The sequence below is a fragment of the Microcebus murinus genome, chromosome 3, assembly GCF_040939455.1.
Source record: "Microcebus murinus isolate Inina chromosome 3, M.murinus_Inina_mat1.0, whole genome shotgun sequence".
Classification (NCBI taxonomy): Eukaryota; Metazoa; Chordata; class Mammalia; order Primates; family Cheirogaleidae; genus Microcebus; species Microcebus murinus.
Genome location: NC_134106.1, coordinates 79,266,220 through 79,286,251, shown reverse-complemented (window position 1 = coordinate 79,286,251; position 20,032 = coordinate 79,266,220). Strand labels below are relative to the sequence as shown.

The 20,032-nt window shown below is 40.2% G+C and overlaps 1 protein-coding gene across 2 annotated transcripts in view; it reads left to right on the top strand.

Annotated features, from left to right (window-relative positions):
• The first annotated feature begins 9,556 nt into the window (after positions 1-9,556).
• The window catches only part of PDCL3 (phosducin like 3), a 32,083-nt gene continuing 21,607 nt past the window's right edge, over positions 9,557-20,032 (top strand). Inside the window, exons 1-6 of one of the 2 annotated variants that reach the window (XR_012918614.1) lie at positions 9,557-9,691; positions 11,844-11,973; positions 13,800-13,890; positions 14,157-14,300; positions 15,091-15,299; positions 17,605-17,819. Coding sequence is in view for 1 of the 2 variants with exons in the window: in XM_012747869.3 (XP_012603323.1) it covers positions 9,686-9,691; positions 11,844-11,973; positions 13,800-13,890; positions 14,157-14,300; positions 15,091-15,299; positions 17,605-17,747 (723 nt within the window). In the remaining variant the exon portion in view is untranslated. Of the gene's footprint in view, positions 9,692-11,843; positions 11,974-13,799; positions 13,891-14,156; positions 14,301-15,090; positions 15,300-17,604; positions 18,485-20,032 lie in introns of those variants that run through there. The other variant, XM_012747869.3, reaches the window with a different exon arrangement.

The window sequence follows — 20,032 nt, the reverse complement described above, 5'->3', positions numbered from 1 at the left end:
CGTTTAATGCTCACCCTTACTCTTGCAGTTCTTTAGGTTCCTGACTGAAGTAGTTGAGTGTTTGTCATGGGCTCTCCAATTGCATACTGTAGTCTCTAATTTTTGCCCTCTCATCCCATTAGAGTGACAAAAATTTCTTCCCAGTTTTCAGTTTCACAGCTACTTTTCCTGGAATGCTGAGACATCCCTAGAAGAAATGTACCACCCTGAAAGGATTATTTTGTTTGCCTTTCTGGGTTTACATCTCAATAAAATCTTGTTCTACAAATCTTCACTGCCATGTTATCCTTTCTGAAACCTAGGTATCAGAGAAAATCTAGAAAAGTCCTTGAAGGCACAGGGACAAGAGTGTTCACATGGTTCGTTTGAACAAAAGAGTTACTGCTGGGTGTGGTAGCTCATGCCTGTAATCCCAGCACTTTGGGAGGCTGAGGTGGGAGGATAGATTGAGCCTAGGAGTTTGAGACTAGCCTGGGTAACATAGGGAGACCTCCCCTATATACAAAAAATAGAAAAATTTGCCAGTCGTGGCAGCATGCATCTGTAGTCCCAGCGATTCAGGAGGCTGAGGCAGGAGGATTGTCTGAGCCCAGGAGTTGATGCTGTGGTGAGCCTCAATAATACCACTGCACTCTAGCCTGGGTGACAGAGCGAGACCATCTAAATAAATAAATAAATAAATAAAGTTGTAAAGAAGCCAAATGTCCATTAATAAGAGAAGAGATAAACATTGTTATTTATAAAAATGAAATTTATATAGCAGTGAAATTGAATGAACCACTTACATGAAGTTAGAAGAGTCTTAAAATCATGATGTTGAATAAAACAAGCAGGATGCTTTTTATAGCAAGGTAACATTTATAGAAGTTGAGCACCTTGGTGAGAATAAATATCCCATTTAGGAGAGCAGTGATTCCTGAGGGGAGGAAGACTAATACAAACCAGGAAGTTTACAGTGGAGCTCCAACTGTATTGGCAATTGTTTTCTTAAGGTGGTAGTGGGTGTATTGGAAGTCAATTGTGTAAAAAGTTAACAAGTTATAAATGGATAAAATAATGTACAAGTACATTTATATGGAAACACAAAAAGGAAGAGATTGGTTTTGTCCAGGACAATCAAGGAGAAAGGTAGTTCTTGAATTGGTCCTTCAAGGATCTATAGGATGTCTGTAGATGGTGATGGAAGAGAATGTCCCCAACAGAGAGAATAACACAGAGACAAGGAAATGGGGTAATGTAGGACATGGTCCAGGGACAAGTACCCTGGTCTGACTATAGGGCAGAGGGCATAGCAGGGGGGTTCTTCATGCCTTCTTCCACCATAAGCAACCCTTACCCCCACCCAAACACACACACTGCCTGGGTTTAAATTCTACCTATGCTTCTTATTATTTCTGTAATCTTGACAAGTTACCTCACCATTTGCTACCTCAGTTTCCTCACCATTGATGTGAGCACAGTAAGAGAAACTACCTTGTAGGGTTTTTCTAAAAGTATCACATGAGTTGATCCTTATAAAGAATTTAGGACAGCATCTGGCACCTCCTAAGTACTCAGTGCTTGCTATTTATTATTGTCAGTACAGCATAAGCAAAGGATCTTCTACCTTCACACTGGGGACAGTGTGAATCCTGTGCTGGGGAGGTCGCCATGGCTAGGTTTGAAAAAATCTTCCTCTCCTCCATCAAGCTAGCAAGTAGCCTTTGGGAACACTATAGACTTGTCCCCTCTGAATTTTTAAAAATACAGTGGCTAAGAGCTTGGTTAGGGGCTCATCTGTGCCATCAGCAACTACTTGTGTGACCTTAGACAACTTACTTGACTTCTCTGAGCCTCAGTTTATTCATCTGTAAAATGGGGCAAATGACAGAAGCTACCACCTTTGTATGTTACTATGATTAAACAAGAGAATGAATGTAAGCTCTCAGTAATGTTTTGTACACACAATTACAACTACATATCCACACACACTAACATTACATCACAGATTTTTTGCCGTGGGCTTCCATTTCTGGAGGCCTAGAAGTTTTGTGTCCTGAGTATTAACTCCTTAAGGCACTGTAGTGGATGTTTTATACTAATCTCCAGAGTCCTGCAGAGCATGTAGTAGAGTAACACTAGTTACTGCAACAGATAACCCCCTGAATCTCAGTGACTTGCCCCGGTAGAATTTTATTTTCATCTCCCACATAAGCCACTGCAGGTGTCTCTGGTTGTTCAATATCCGGTTCCTTCTACCAGATAGGCTCTGCCCAAGATGGGCTCAAGGGCCTCCAAGCCATCAACTGTTTAGTAAGGGGATGGGGAGCAATAAAAGGAGGTCTGGAGAGAGGATTTATATGGGCCAGGCCATTTTTTCTACCAGAGCTCACTCATACCACCACGCCTGCCTGCAAAGGAAGCTGGAAATGCAATCTACTGTGTGGCCTGGAAAAAGAAGAGGCAGATTTGGTGAGCATCTGGTCAGTCTACAGCATTTGGACGTTCTAAAAACTTCCAAATGTTTTCACTGCAGACATCATCTCAGCATCTAGTTGTACCTGCAGCCACCCCTTAATCATCTTAACCTTCAGCTAGTCTCAAAGTGGATAGAAGCCGGCAGCCATGCAATCATCTGTAATAACATGCCAGCACACTTTCTTTCCAATTCTTTTATATTCTTTGAAGACAAGTAATCCAGGGATAGGAGACAATGAGATGAAAGGGAATGGAGTGCAGCTTTTCACTAACTGAAAAATCACAAACAAATAAATCTTGGAAAGATAGTTTCCTAAAGATCAGACATAAATTGCATTTGGAATATGGCATTCCAGTTATCTGGCAGTAGCCATGGAGTTCCACATTTAATGATATCTCATTAAAATTGCCCTTCTATCCATTGCCACTCAGCTGAATCTTTCTATATGGGCCTTTTGTCTTAGAAAGAAATGAAATTTGGAGATCAGATTATTACACGAATCTGCCTGTGTGCTTTCCCTGGAAGGAGAAGGAACCAGGGGCTAATAACATCATCTCTATATTCAGGATCCTACAGGCAAAGACTCACATTCACCAAACTTTAACGACAGCGGCAGCAGCTTTTCCAGCAATTTGTGTGAGAGTCATTAATACCAGGCATTTTGCTTACACAATTGCTCATGTAAAGGAACTCTAATGTCCCATGCAGTTGTGCATCACAGGAGAGTCCTGCGGAAGTGAGTCTAAGCAGGAGTCACATTCCCATGGGTGCTTGAGCTCAATGGAAAAATTTTTCTTATACTTGCCTGTTAAGAAATCCATACACTGTGTAAAACTTCAGAATTTGTCTCCCTCACTGTTTTATTAAATCCATTCATCATTTATGCGGGGCCGTAAACCACCTACCCCAGAGGGGAGATGTGGAACAAACAGGCACTCCTAGGCAGGGCAGGCAGGCCAGCCCCAGGTCTTCCATCTCTGCAGTGAGCAAATGTGTGTAAAAACATATCAAGAACAATTGAAATTGTCACATATGCTGCCAGAGGTAAGGAGACAAAAGCTGAGTCTGGCAAAAGCCATTGTAAAGCTTTGTACAAGTAAAAGAAAAGGTTGATTAGTGGAAATTAAGTTATGGATAACAAAGTGGGCTCCAAGTAACAGGAAATCACTAAGGCTAAGGGAGGGCTGAATTGAGGATATATTTACTGATACACACTTCTGTGGTTTGCAGCTGTTTCCACGTACAATTATTGTTGGCTGTCCCAGGGCAGAAACAACTTGAAGGAATAGTGCCACTGACCATTCATTCAGTGATGTGACATGAAGTTACAGGGCCAGAGAACACGTGATATGAATGTAATCTTTGGAGCTCTATCCAAATGAGGCATTTGGGCAGTTTTTGAAGAAACTTGGCTGGACTTGTATAAGGCAGAAGTGCACAAAAACGAACATGAGAAAAATTATATAAACTTCATGAAGCTTCTGGCTACCATAGAAGTTAGTCTGTAGTATTATATAGATAGTTAAAATACAGTATGTTATTTAAATATTCCCTTTCATGCTTAATTTTACATTTATAATTTTGTATTCTTAAAGAGGGTATATGTCTTTGTCTGTTTGTGTGGCTATAAAGGAATACCTTAGGCTGGGTAATTTATAAAGAAAAAGGTTTATTTGGCTCATGGTTCTGCAGGCTGTACGAGAAGCATGGTGATACCATCTGCTTCTGGTGAGGACCTCAGGCGACTTCCACTCATGGCAGAAGCTGAAAGGGAGCTGGTGTGGCAAGAGAGGAAGCAAGAGAGAGAAAAAGAGAGAGAAAGAGAGTAGCAAGGTGCCAGGCTCTTTTTAACAACCAGCTCTCATGGGAACAAATATAGCAGGAACTCACTCTTACCCAAGGATGGCACTAAGCCATTCATGAGGGATTCTTCCCCATGACATCTCCCATTAGTCCCCATCTCCAATACTGGGGATCCAGATTTCAACATGAGGTTTTGGGGGACAAACATCCAAATTATAACAGCATCCAAGATTGAAAGTGCTTCAGGCCCTACAAAACTATCTGCTTCTAAATATAAGTTTATCAGAGGATTCTCATTCCCATCCCTGCCCTCACCACCTCATTGCCCCTCTCCCCCAAATAGTTAACCACATCCATTAATTTCTGGTTTCTTCTTTCTGTGATTCTTTTTATTAATATAAAATTAAACAAATATGAATATTCACATAAGTGTATTCTCATTTAATCTTTTACACCAAAGATAGCATGCGTATATGCATTATTCTTATGTAAACAAAAAATTTAAGTAGTCAAATCTTTTTTTTATTTGATTTCTTTTGGATTTTGAGTAATAATAGTTAAAGTCCTTTTCCATTTCTAGGTTATAAAGAAGTTATTCCATGAGTTCTTCTAATATTTTTTATTCTGATATACACTGTGGAGTATGTATCCAATTTTATCCCTTTTCATATGGTTATCCAATTGTCCCAACGCTATTTATTAAAAGTCCTTCTGCAGTAGATTGAGATGCCATCTTAAGCATATGCCAACACTTATGTGTACTTGGCTCTATTTCTGGGCTTGTTCTGAACTTACTATGCTGCTTCCTTGATTTCTTTGTCTATTCATGCATCAATACCACATTGTTTTAATGTCTGGTAAGGCTAGCTCTCCCTCCCACCTTGTGCTATTCTTGATTGTTATTTTATCATAAAAACTTTGAAATCAACCTGCCTACCTCAGAAAATAATTTGTTGGGTTTTTAAATTAAGATCATGTTAGATTTTGCATATTAACTTGGAGAAAATTGACATCTCTATGATGTTGAGTCATCCTATCCAAAAATAAAGGATATTTCTTTCTCCATGTGTTCAAGTCTGCTTTTGTACCCTCAGGAAGGTTTTGTAATTTTCCTCAGGTAGGTTTTTGTGCATTTCTTAAGTTTATTCCTAAATGCTTTTTCTTTTCTATTGTTATTGTAATTGGGGTTCATCACATTTTCTAGTTTGTGATATTGTAGATACAAATGAAGGATATTTTTATCTGTTAATTTTGTATACTGTTCCTATACTGAATTCTCAGATTGTTGGTATGAATTTAAGACTTGATTCCCCTGGGTTTGCTATTTCCAAGTTTGCTATTATTATATCATATCATCCATAAATAGAAATAGGTTATCTTTCCTTTTCCAACTCTTATGGCTCTAATCTTTTCTCCTGAGCCCCCATTATTTTCTCCACAGCGAAGAGGGATGGAATGATAGTAAGAAGTCTCTGGGGGAGGTGAGAAGGACTGTGATCTGCTGCACAGTAGAAAAGAATAACAGAAGAAAAACTTTTTGACCAAAGTGGGTGGGACATCTTTCCCACTGAAAGGAGTGGCGGTACTAGGGTGCAGGCATTTGGTTTGTTAATCCCTGGACAGAGATCATGTGGGGAATTGTAGACTGACTGAGTTTTAGAGAACAGACCTCAACAAACAGCTAAGGCTGGGGCTGAGAAAAGCACATAACACCAAGTCTATTGCTGTGCAGGCCTGAAAGGGAAGCACAGAGTCAAACTCAATAGTAGTCCCAGCCCCGATTTCGGTGGTAAGACTGAAGTAAATTCATTCATAAACACTTTGCTGCCTGATACATTAATAAACAAATGCTTAAAAGGACCAGTAATTCAGATAAGAGGAATTAGGTCAATCTTAAGGATCCTAATAAATTATCAAATCAAAGATCTTGCTCTCAAGCAATCATATGATTCACTGTATAGTAATGGCTGTGACTTTAGCATCAACTAAGGATCTTTAATAAAATATCAGTCCCAGGTCTCATCTCTGGGTATTTAATTTGTCTGGGATTGGAGACCCCGGATAGCTGCAGTTTTTAAAGACTCCCAGGTAATTCTAATGCATAGTCGAGGATTGGAAGCCCTACAACACCCAACAGGTGCGTGGGTCTCTATTATTTGTGTCTGCTTTATTGCCAGGAGGCAGCAATTAGCCCAGGTGTACAGGATGCTTCCTTCCATTACTAGGCAGAAATATTGTTTTCTTAACTTAAACTGGGAGTGCTGCATTTGCAGAAGCCCTGGAGCCCAACACCTGCATTTTATGTCAAACTGCTGACTTTTACTCCATGCCTCCTGTGTGCCTGCCTTAGGGCTAAGCACTTTTGCATATATGGGTTTCCTGAGGCTCAACCAGGTAAAATGACTTTAGCTTTCGTTTCCGTGGTTTTTTTTTAATTTTATCTTTTTAATTGACAAATAATACTGGTCCACATTCATGGGGTACATACTGACGTTTCAATACATATAACATGTAGTGATCCAATCAGGGTCATTACCATATCCATCATCCCAAACATTTATCATTTCTTTGTGTTGGGAATATTTACTATCCTCCTAGCTATTTAAAACTATGTATTATTGTTAACTATAGTCATCCTACAGTCATATAGAACACTAGAACTTATTCCTCCTATCTAGCCATAATTTTGTATCCTTTAACAAATCTTTCTCCATCCCACCCTTCCTCTTACCCTTCCCAGCCCCTAGTATCTTCTGTCCTACTTTTTACTTGTATGAGATTAGAGATTTTTTAGCTTACACATGTGAACGAGAATATGCAGTATTTAACTTTCTGTTACTGGCTTATTTTTCTTAACATAATCTCCTCCAGTTCCGTCCATGTTGCCACAAATGACAGGATTTCATTCTTTTCTACAGTTGAATAGCATTCCATTGCGTATATATACCACATTTTCTCTATCCATTTATCCGTCGTTGGATACCTAGGTCGATTCCATATCTTGGCTATTGTGTGAATAGTACTGCAAAAAACATGAGAGTACAGATGTCTCTTTGATATACCAATTTCCTTTTCTTTGGATAAAGGTCAAGTAGTGGGCTTTCTAGATAATATGGTAGCTCTATTTGTAGTTTCCTGAGGAGCCTCCATCCTGTTCTCCATAGTGGCTGTACTAGTTTACATTCCCACCAATAGTGTATAAAAGTTCCCTTTTCTCTGCATCCTCACCGGCATTTATGACAAACCCACAGCTAACATCTTATTGAATGGGAAAAAGCCCACTCTTACCACTTTTATTCAACATAGTACTGGAACTCCTATCCAAACTAGGCTGGGTGCAGTGGGTGCTCACACCTGTAATCCTAGCTCTCTGGGAGGCCGAGGTGGGAGGATGGTTCAAGGTCAGGAGTTCCAAACCAGTCTGAGCAAAAGTGAGACCCTATCTCTACTAAAAATTGAAAGAAATTAATTGGCCAACTAAAAATATATAGAAAAAATTAGCCGGGCATTGTGGTACATGCCTGTAGCCCCAGCTACTCAGGAGACTGAGGCAGAATGATTGCTTAAGCCTAGCAATTTGAGGTTGCTGTGAGCTAGGCTGATGCCACGGCACTCTAGCCCAGGCAACAAAGTGAGACTCTGTCTCAACAACAACAAGAACAAACAAGGCAATTAGGCAAGAAATGGAAATAAAGGGCATCTAAATTGGAAAAAAAGAAGTCAAATTATCCCTGTTTGCAGATGTTGTGATCTTATATATGGAAGAACCTAAAGACTCTACTAAAAAACTCTTAGAACTGATAAATGAATTCAGTAAAGTTGTAGGATATGAATATACAAAAATCAGTAGCATTTCTATATATGAACAACAAACTAGCTAAAAAAGAAATCAAGGAGGCAATCCCATTTATGATAGCTATAAGAAAAAATGTAGGAATAAATTTAACCAAGGAGGTGAGAGACCTCACAAAAAAAACCTACAAAACACTGATGAAAGAAATTGATGATGATAAAAATAAATGGAAAGACATCCTGTGCTCATGGATTGGAAGAATTAACATTGTTAAAATGACAATACTACCCAAAGCAATCTGCAGATTCAATGCAGCTCCTATCAAAATGCCAATGACATTCTTCACAGAAATAGGAAAAAAACTCCTAAAATTTGTATGGAATCACAAAAGCCCCAAATTAGCGTGGTACTAACATAAAAACAGACAATGAAACAGAAAAGAGAACCTAGAAATTAATCCACGTATCTACAGCCAACTGAGTTTTGACAAAGACACCAAGAACACTCATTGGAGAAAAGACAGTCTCTTCAATAAATGGTCCTGGGAGGACTGGATAACCATAGAAGAATGAATTAAACTCTGACCTCTCATGCTCCATACAAATTAATTCAAAATGGATCAAAGAACTAAATGTAAAACCCAAAACTACTAGAAGAAAAACAGGGGAAACACTTCAGGACGTTGGTCTGGGAAAAGATTTTGTGAGTAAAATCTCAAAGGCACAGGCAACAAGAGCAAAAGTAAACAAATGGGATTATATTAAACTAAAAAGCCTTTGCACAAAGGAAACAATCAACAGAGTGAAAAGACAACCTACAGAGTAGGAGGAAATATTTGCAAATTACTCATCAGACACAGGATTAATATCCAGAATATACAAGAACTCAAACATCTAAATAGCCCTCCACAAAAGCTGATGAAGAAATGGGCAAATGATCTGAACAGAAGTTTCTCAAAAGACATATAAATGGCCAACAAACATATGAGAAAATGCCCAATATCACTAGTCTTCAGGGAAATACAAATCAAAACCACAGTGCAATATGTCACCCCAGTTAGGATGGCTATTATCAAAGAGACACAAATAAATGTCTTGTGTTTTGATCAATGCAGTAGCCGCAGAGCCTAAAATGGTGACTGGTAGGTAACAGGCTCTCAATAAAATTTTTATGAATGAGTTGCCTTACTCAATACCTAAATAATAGTGTTGAATTCCAGTTGACCCTATATCATTTTTAACTGTAACAGCAGATCACTGAGAGGTATTTCTATTTCTGACTTTTTAGTCAAGGACATCGAGATCTCTTCACACGTTTGGGCAGGCACCGTGGAATGCACATTGCTACTGAGCACTTCATTCCACCAACACTGGGCCGAAGTCATGCCCTAATAAGGAAGTGCTCAAAGTTAGCCCTGGGTCACACGAACTCCGCGGCCGGAAAACGGTGGGCGTGTCCTGCTAAACGCACGCGCATAACTTCGGCGCCCTTTCTTAGGGGAGCACGCGCAGACTCAGAGCCCTCTCCTGAAGGCCGGGCTGAGAGGCGGGGCGGCAGCTGCGCGCGTGCGCAGACGGGAGCTGAGGGCCGGCGGAGCCCCGGCCGGACTGGCGTGAGCGGTTGGAGACACGATGCAGGTGAGCGCGGGGCGCGGCGCAGGGCCTGGAGGCTCCGGCCGCTCGTTTGTCCCGCTGGACGGATACCGGGCTTCCGGGAGGCGCCAGGCACCGCAGACACCGGCGGAGGCCGCACGAGTCCAGCCCCCGCGCAGGCGCAGTGCGGGCGAGCGGGCGTGGTCCCCGCCGGACCCAGGGCAGGGTGTCGCCGCCGCACTGTGCCCTACACCTCAAATCTCTATCCTTGCAGGCTTCCTCGAGAAAGCTCGAGGTCTGCCCCCACCGGGTCCGGTGAAGAACTTGCCGGATCCCACGCGACAAAGTTATTTGCTATTTGTTAACTCCCTTAACGAGCGCCGGAGCAGGTGTGCTGTGGGCTCGTTGTGGGGACATGGAAGCTGGGGCGTGGAGGAGCTGAGGGTCCGGCCTAGGGGATCCTACAACCCACAGCAGCGGCGGAACCCATGTTCCTGGCTGCACTTAGAGCTGGGTGAGGGCTTAACACCCTCTCACCTGGTGTTCAGTTGGTGTGCGCTCCATTTCAGACCACTTGACTTCCAGAGCTCAGCCTGAGGGGTCTCTCTGCTCAGTGCTGAATTTTTTCTTAAAATGGAAAAAATCAAAATTCCCTAGTTTTATTCTTTTTTGGTAGCTGGAATTTGCTAACGGAACTTAAAGTCCAAAGAAAACGAATGAAAACACCTTGGAAATGGGTACCTCTCTGAGCAGAAATCTGTGGCAACTAAATTTTGTCACTGTCCATAGACCTGGCTCTCCCTGATCTTGCCGTGGTCAGGAATTCTGACTAAGTAGCCTCTGCTCAGTGGCAGAGGGGAAATGGAGCTGCTGCTTGGGATTGGCTGGGGAGGGACGCATTGGGGGCGGCAGGGGATGACCATCTACAAGGGTAGCGAGTCTGCCACAGCCAGGCACTCTTAAACGCGAAGGGGAAGCTCAGGGACTGTTCTGGCCTCTCCTTTGCATCCTCCATCCTTCAGGTCCCTGCTTTAAAATGCCACCTCTGTCAGAGGCCTTCCCTGACCACCCTGTTGAAAGGATTCTGTTCATTTTCCTTTTGATGTGTCTCAGCAAAATTGTGATACAAGGATGGGGCTGGAGCCTGGTTATCCTGGTGCCCTTTTCACAGTGCACCTTGATTTGTGTTCCAAACCAAGCCTGTGCTCCATAGTGTGTTCCTGCCACACCATGCAAACTGATGCTTGGGCAGCTGGTTTCTGGATCTAAGAGCCCAGGTTGACACTGGTCTTTCTGACATTTGATCTGGGTATATTTGGCCAACTTTTCTAAACACCATGCCTCCCCTAGGCTTGTGAGGACTATGTGAGTAGGTGCCAGTGAAGGGCTTAGAAGAGTGTCCAGAACTTAGTGTTTAATAAACATTAGCTGTTACCAGCTGCTCTGAGGGCTCTCAGCTCTTCCTTTCAGGTCTGGCTATTAGAGAATTCTGTCAGCCTAGCCTCAGGCTCTCCTCCCTCTCGATTCCACTATAGCCTCTCTAGGCTTTGAGATGCTCAAAATGTCACAATCTCTTTGTTCACCTGCCTGAAAAGCTGTTTCCTAAGTCCCCACACTGCTGTGGCTGATTGCTTCCGACCCTCAAGTGATGGTTAAATGTCACCTCCTATGGAGAACATCTCTGTCTACCCTGTGGAATGCAGGTCCCCTGTAACTCTAGACCTAACTCTAGACCAGCAGCCTGTTTGTCATTGCACTTGTATATGTATACTTGTCATTACCTGTCTATTCCTCTTGACTATAACATAGTTAACTGTTTTATTCACTGTGCTTCTCCATTGTCTAATACCTGTGGTAGGTACTTAAAAATCTGTTGAATGAATCATGCAAAGTCATTAATAAAAATATTGAACATAAGTCAGGTCAGAGCCTTGGTATCAGCACTGATGCTGATCTACACATTATATCCTGACTTTTAGCCAAGACTAGCTCCTCCTGGGGGGAGGGAGAAGGTATATACACAGGAAGAATAGAACAGGGACTGTGGGGCTTTTGGTACTTTCTCAGAAATAGACCACAGAATAATTTGGTTTGAATTCCTCACTTTCCACCACTTTGCCCATTTGACCCCTTGCCTAACACAGTGTCCTCCATACTGGACTTTGCACTCATGGCAGCCTTGGTCCTCCTGTTCTAGGACCCCAACGCAGACACTGAGTGGAATGACATCTTACGCAAAAAGGGCATCTTGCCCTCAAAGGAAAGTTTGGAAGATTTGGAAAAGGAGGCAGAAGAGGAGGAGCAGAGAGTCCTCCAGCAGTCAGTGGGTAAGCTTGCTCATTTTCTTGTTCCTTGTCTTTCTGAGTTAGGGAACAACTTTCTAAGCCTCTGACTACTGCAGTAGAAGGATCCTCTTGAGCAGGAGATAGGGACCAGAGTGCTGGCAAGTCTGGGACCTCAGGCAAATCACAAGGTGTCTCTGGCCTTCACCTTCCTGGGCCATAGAATTAGGGGGACTTCACAGGTCCCATAAGCCCTTGTCTGTGTCAGATGAACACATGGTAATCCTGAACAAAATATTTCTGAGTCTTAACTTTCTTGTCCGTGATTTACTTTAAATAATGTCATTAAAATCTGTCAAAAGTTTTTGCTGTTTGTATTCTCCTGAGCTTATATTTTACCATCTTTGTGATTGATTAAGGGTATTAAAATAGCTTAATTTGGGGAGGCATAAGATGTTTGCAATATGTGGGGTCTGTGAGGGGTTTTCTCAAAGGTAGCCATGTGCTTGGATTGGAATCCCTTGGAGTGCTTGTTTAAAAAACACCCCCAGTCTTTACTGAATCGGGATCTCTGGGGTGAGGCCAAGGAATCTGCATTTTAAACAAGTGCCATAAAGGACTTCTGGTGCATGCCAAAATGTGAGAACCACTGATCACAGGGACTAGTACTTTTGTCCCCTGTTTACATGTTAGAGCTAACTTAGAGAAGGCTATATTAGAAAGTATTTATCCAGCAAATGTTTATTGAATGATTATCACATGTCATGTGCTATTCTAGGTGTGGGGATTTAGCTATGCATGCATCAGACAAAATTCTCTGCCTCATGGAACTTACATTCTAGTGGAGGAGTCAGACAATGAACAGCAAAAATTTGAAAGGGGTGGGGCAGCCATAGGGGTAGGAGGAGAGAGGCATCAGTCAAGAAGTGAGGGGTCAGGCCGGGCGCTGTGGCTCACGCCTGTAATCCTAGCTCTTGGGAGGCCGAGGCGGGCGGATTGCTCAAGGTCAGGAGTTCAAAACCAGCCTGAGCAAGAGCGAGACCCCGTCTCTACTATAAATAGAAAGAAATTAATTGGCCAACTGATATATATATAAAAAATTAGCCGGGCATGGTGGCGCATGCCTGTAGTCCCAGCTACCCGGGAGGCTGAGGCAGAAGGATCACTGGAGCCCAGGAGTTTGAGGTTGCTGTGAGCTAGGCTGACGCCACGGCACTCACTCTAGCCTGGGCAACAAAGTGAGACTCTGTCTCAAAAAAAAAAAAAAAAAAAAAAAAAAAAGAAAGAAGAAGTGAGGGGTCATTGTTGACCTTTAGGAAAGAACTTCATGGGGTGATGGGGGGAGGGGAAAAACCTGATTCGATTTTGAGAAAGTGTTTATGTCAATAAAAATACTGATTTTATAGCAATTGGTTACAAGAAAAGATAGAGCTGCCTATCACTCATAATAAAAGATCAAGAAGTATGTGATAATCACCTTTAACTCCAGGAAGGGTGTGCCTGGGGAGGACACTGGATAGTATCCTGTCTCCTTGGATGATATGAGAACTGTTCTTATACTTGAGGATTGGACCAGGTGACTTCAGGCAAATCTCTTGTTTTATAAACGTGGGAAACTTCTCATTCATACATTATTATTGTGTGGATGTGAGACAAGTCAAGTCTGCAGAAATCAACATAGGCCTATCTTTTCAAAACACCCTCAACTTCTTAGCCTAAGAAATTCCTTAAGGAATTTTTTTTTTTTTTGGTGGGCTGGGGGTCTTGTGTTGTGTACACACCTTTAGGAGAAAAGCAAAGGGAAAAAAGTAAAATGCATGTTTGTTCATCTTTTTAAATTTTTCGCTCTTTGTCAACATAACTAAATTCAGTGAAAACATATGAAGATATGACTTTGGAAGAGCTGGAGGATCATGAAGATGAATTTAATGAGGAGGATGAACGTGCTATTGAAATGTACAGGTTAGTACCACCCGGAGAGATAGTTTGTTTTGTGTGTGTGTGTGGTAATAGAATGTGTTACTTGAAAAATGAATTTTCCAGCTGAGATAACTTTTGGAAAGGACTATAATAGCAATATTGCAAATGTCAACAAACTGGTGTTACACTCTAGCCATGAGAAATAAATAAACCTGGACTGTTACAAGGATTGCTTTCTGAAAGATATATATGAGTGTGCACATGCTTGTGTGTGTATCTATGTAAGATCTTTCTCTCCTGTTGTGCAGGCAGCAAAGACTGGCTGAGTGGAAAGCAACTAAACTGAAGAATAAATTTGGAGAAGTTTTGGAGATCTCAGGAAAGGATTATGTTCAAGAAGTTACCAAAGCCGGTGAGGGCTTGTGGGTAGTCTTACACCTTTACAAACAAGGGTGAGCTGATTTTCCACGCTGTCTATAAAATGTTAATTTGAATTTATGTCTTGAACATTTCAGGTTTAATCCATGTTGGAGGGTTTTTTTTTGTTTTGGTTTGGTTTTTTGGGGGGGGTACCAAGTTATGTGTGTTTGTTGCTGGCTTGCCCAAACCTTATTGCCTAATTTTCATCTCAAGACTTTCAAATTAATATTTGTCACTGATACAGATGTTCCTGTTAAAGTGTACCAATGAAGACTTTTCTTTTTTTTGAAAGAGAATTCCTAAGTTATTTATCTCTCTAGAGGAACTCTGGGGTTTCAGAATTCCATGTAAGCAATCCCTCTTGTAGATGGTGAGGTTGGCCTTTATGGTAATTGCCTGTGCTGAGTGATGCCAAGGTCCTCTGTGTTTCTCAAATGCCCAGTCCTGTTCTTAAACTATAGAGGCCAGTGTTTGTCTAGGAATTTCTTTAAAGCAGGAAATTGCTTTCTGACATAGTTCACACATTCATACATTCTAAATCTTTGATATTCTATCATTCAACCTTACAGAAAGGCATAGCAGTTGTCTTTTACATTGAAGCTGTTTTTCTGACTTATTTTTGTCTCAAAATAAATTGGACTTTGGATTTCGAGTTCTTCACTTCGTCTGAACATATTAGAAAAATTTTGAAAAAATTTTAATTCATCTTAGCTAGCAGCAGAATCATTCATGAAGCTGTTACGAGGCTTTACATAGGATGAAAGGGTAGTTGAGCTTTTTGAGCAATCACAATTGCTTCTGTTTTTTCTTTCTATTTTATAGGATTCCCCTTTGTGCCTTGATAAATCAGCACCTCAGTGGACTTGCCAGGAAGTTTCCTGATGTCAAATTTATCAAAGCCATTTCAACAACCTGCATACCCAATTATCCTGATAGGAATCTGCCCACGATATTTGTTTACCTTGAAGGTGATATCAAGGCTCAGTTTATTGGTCCTCTGGTGTTTGGCGGCATGAACCTGACCAGAGATGGTAAGGGGCTCTGGAGACGGGCATGTGAGAGGTGGGGAGGGAACGTTTCTGTTCTGGTGGAGAGAGTGCTTGTTTCCTAGACAAGTACTATGATGCTTTGTCAAGTTCACCTTTGCCTGTGTATGTGTGATTGTTAAAAAGGAGGAAGAACATTTAATCTCTCATTTTAGGCAAATAATAAGGAGCAGTTACAATTGGGCTCTAATAATTCCTCAGTTAAAGGAAGGCACAATGGACTTAAATATATATATATATATTTAATATTATTGTCAAATATATTTTATTTGCCTCTACAGTTAGGTGTTTTAAGTTGTAGTTCAAGATCATAGCACTCACTTTTTATTTAATTCATATGACCATATTAGTGACAGATGCTATTATATAAATTTATAGAAATATTTTTCAGTTGAATATCTTAGAAGCTTTTAAATTTAAATTTAAATTGTATTTAATTCTGCCTCTTAACTCACAAGGGTGTGTTTGTTTATTCCTTTTGATCTGTTATACATGGAAGTGTCAAAATATGTATCTACACGTAATGTGGAAGAGAACTTGAGGCCAGAGGCTTTCCCACCAACTAAAATTCTTTATCTCTTTACTGAAATAATACATTCAACTATGCTCTACTAGTCTTCAAAAGCATATTTTTAAACATGACTTTAATACTATACCACTAAGGTATTCAACTGGGACGAGTATAAACATACACACACATATGAGATACATCAATTAACCTTTTTTCAATGTTCAAGGGCATATTGCATTTCAAACTAAATATATTTCCCTCTTATTATGACTTTTTTTGAATGTACCATTAGGGGAGGGAGATAGGTGTATAATCATACTTATAGTCTTTATTTCTAGAAAAAGTCTTATTTGAGGACCAGTGAACTTATATAAAATGATGCTGTGTGTAAATGAACATTAAGTATATATACTCATATATATATGTGTGTGGATATAGAATATAAATATTTTCTTGAGTCAAGAATCAAAATTCTTGGTTTTTGGTTTTTTTTAAAGAAATTTGTTGAGTTTGCATAACATTGAACCAAAGTACCTAGAGCTGAAAATAGTGGTGTTATTTATCTCTCCCCACGCCCAGCATTATTGAGGTGATTGACAAAAATGTGTATATATAAGGTATACAACATATATAAGGTATACAGCATTATTGAGGTGATTGACAAAAATGTGTATATATAAGGTGTATATATAAGGTATATGATGATTTGATATACAATGTGAAATGATCACCACAATCAAACTAATTACCACATTCATCACCTCACAAGTTATCCTTTTTTGTGGTGAGAATACTTAAGATCTACTCTCCTAGCAAATTTCAAGTATACAATACATGATTATTAACTATAGTCACCATGCTGTACATTAGGTCTCCAGAACTTATCCATCTTATAACTAAAAGTTTATACCCTTTGACCAATGTCTTCCCATTTACCCCCAGTACCTGGTACCACCATTCTACCCTGTTTCATGGAGTACTTTAATAAAATCCGTTAAAATATGACTTCAGTAAAATCTGTTGTCACAGTTTAATAGAAGTACCCATTTAGCAGAACATCTCTGCACTGATCTGCCTTTAAGCCAAGATACTTGTTTTAGTATCTCTTGAGTTGTCCCTTAGTTCAGCCTGTGTTCTCTGCAGTGGAAAAATACATCACTTAATTTTGCTTCACAAGGTCTCATACCATGTGGAGTTTCTGTGAAATTCAGGAACTGAGTCTTTAGTCACTGATTCTTTACATTCTGGTATTTTATTTTTTATTCCTAGAACAAATGTTATCAATTCTAGGGTATCATCTACATTTATTCTTTGACCCTAGATTGGGGTACTAAACTTGAGGCTGAAGAATTTCCTTTTATTAACTAAAGTTAGATTTAATGATTAGATTGCCAGCAGACCTGTAGAAATTATTTCCTTGAAATGTTTCATGCTGATTTCTTGCCCAGGAAATTGTCCAACCTGGGAAACTGCAGTCATTGGAGTATAGGTTTATTCTTTGTATTTTATTTTAATTTCCATATAGGTTCAAGTTTCTATAATAGCTCATTTGATCTCATCCTTCTAAAAACATGTTTGAAAGTATTTTGTGTTTTCTTTCTTAAAGGTCTGATTTTTTTCCCCTTTTCTTTTAGGTACCTTAAAATTGTATTAAAATCAAATTGTCATCATTTTGATAATTGTATTTTCTGCTTAGAAAAACTGTGGCTTAGTGGACTAAGGGTGCAGGGAGCAGTGCCCATGGTACTTTAGGTGCTTTGCTTTTTCTTTGTCATACAGAGCTGGAGTGGAAACTGTCTGAGTCTGGAGCAGTCAAGACAGACCTGGAGGAGAACCCTAAGAAACCGATTGAAGACACATTGCTGTCCTCAGTGCGGTGCTCTGTCCCCCTGAGGAGGGATAGTGATTCTGAGGACGACTAAGGCTGCAGCTGCCACAGCTTGCCGAACTTTCTTGATGTGACAAATTGTCTGGATTTTTGTAAACAAGAAAAAGTAAGAATGAATCATTTGGGTTTTCAAAGCCTTTTATAATTATGTTTCAAATCTCATACATTTTAGAAATGATTATTGCTGGGAATTCTATCAAATTTCTTGGAACTCTTTTTAAATTATAACATTTCTTTAAAAAAAAATTAAAAACAGCCATTGATATGGCAAATGTCTATGTTTTTCTCACTTATATTTTAAGTAAGCCATAAAACCTAGTCACTATTTTTTGACGTACAACTATATATAAAAAGAAATATGGAGTTTTAAGTAAATGTGAATAAATTATACAGTGGAAAATGGCAAACTAAGCTTTATAGTTACATTTTTTATTTTTATTTTATAAAGATAGCAATACAATTATCAACTCAACATAGAGGAACAATCTCTAGAAAAAAAATCTTAGTATTTATCCTATTTAGAAGAAATAATTTTTGTGAAACAAACATTGTCTTATCAAAGCAATAATGGAAAGATTCCAGTTTACTGCCATATTTGATTAAATGTTTTTTCTAGTTAATATTTGTGTTGGGGACTGTCGAGGTATCAGCTATTTTCGTTACTATAAAAGGTCACACTAAATTCTTTTTTGGAAATAAAGATATAATCACACATAAAAAGAGATTAACTATGTCATTCAGTCAATAAAAAACATCAAGTTGTTTTGTGAACCAGAATCCTGTTAGCTTCATCATTCTTGTCAAATTGACACTGATAACAGAAAAATTAGGGGAAATATTATTTCCTAATATTTGTGTTGAATGATAGAGTACTTAATACTGGTTAGAATCTTAAAAATCTGAATCAGTATGGAGTTCTTTGATTATATTGTAAAATTTAATTTTCCTCTAATTCAAAGAATGCTAAGCAGCTGTCACCCATTTTATCTGTCAGAGGTGTCTGCCTTAGTGATATTTGCTTTTCTACGTACATGAGAACCAGTGCTGCTGATAAAAACATACTCTCTCTGTAGTGGTTTACGTTGAAAGATGTTTCATGAAATTTTAATCACAGGATTGAAAGAATCTTGGTCAGTTCTATCACTAGGTGCTGGTTCTGTGGGATTCGTAGGTGAGCTGCCGCCTTTTCCTCTCTGCTTTCAACCATACTCTCTTCCATGTTCTTTGCTCCAGTAATCATCCATCTGGATTTCAGTTTCTCCCTTGAGGTGGGGTCCTCGGACAATAAAAGTGTTAGGGTCCCATGGCAGGGACTGCTGGCTGCCTACCCAGTATCCAGGATTCGCCAGTTCTACTCTGGCAGCAATGACACCAACTAACAGCTCCCTTGAGCGATGGGTGGTTGGCTGGGAGTTCAGTTCTGGGCAAGCTGCTCAAGAGGGACAGACAACTGGCATGTGCCCTTTGTGGGCATAACCCCCTTCCTTCTTTCCAACATGTAGATGTGCTTGAAGCCTACTTGGGCCAGAAGGTATCTTTGTAGGGGCAAAGCAGAAGGGTAATATTCCTGAAGACATGTGGAGCAACTATAGCCCAGCTCTTGGCTGCCCTGTCTGGACTTCCTCACTGGGGAAGAAATAACTTCCATCTTGGTCTGTTAGTAGCAGCTGATGCATTTCCTGATAAAGCCACCTGTCAAAAAAAAAAAAAAAAAAAAAAAAAAAAACCTTAACCATTCTAGCTTTCTACTCCCCATTTTCAAGTTTCTTGACAAAACAGAAGAGTAGTCTATATTCCCTGCCTCTGCACTCCCATGGTGGCCTTTCAGTAGCTTCATGAACCAGAAGTTTGGACTTGGATTTCCAGTGTGTGAAGGGCTAGATATGTGTTGAACCTGCCTGATAACAACCTGAACTGTTGAATGAAACTTTTCAAAAATATTTTTAGATGTCCTACTGAGCTGGTGAGAAGGGAAAGCATTCTGAGAGGCCAAAAACAAAAGTGAAAGCAGAACTCCAGAATAAGGGGGTGTTCAACCTGGTTTCTCCCTAGGGGGACACACCAAATCTTAGTGATGCTGGGCTTCTGTTAGAATGGACTCGTGGTGACAGGAGACAACCCCAGGGAGTGCCTACAGTGGGAGTTTTAATAGGAGATCCCTCTGCAAACAGCAGGAATCCCCAAAGACTGTCTTCAGTGTTAGGGGAAACTGGCACCAGCTGGGAGAGAACTCGTTTGTCCCTGAGATGTCAGCTACAAGCCTTCCCTCATGGAGGTCTGTAGTTTGAATTCTCAGGCTACGTGAAGTCTAAAAATCTC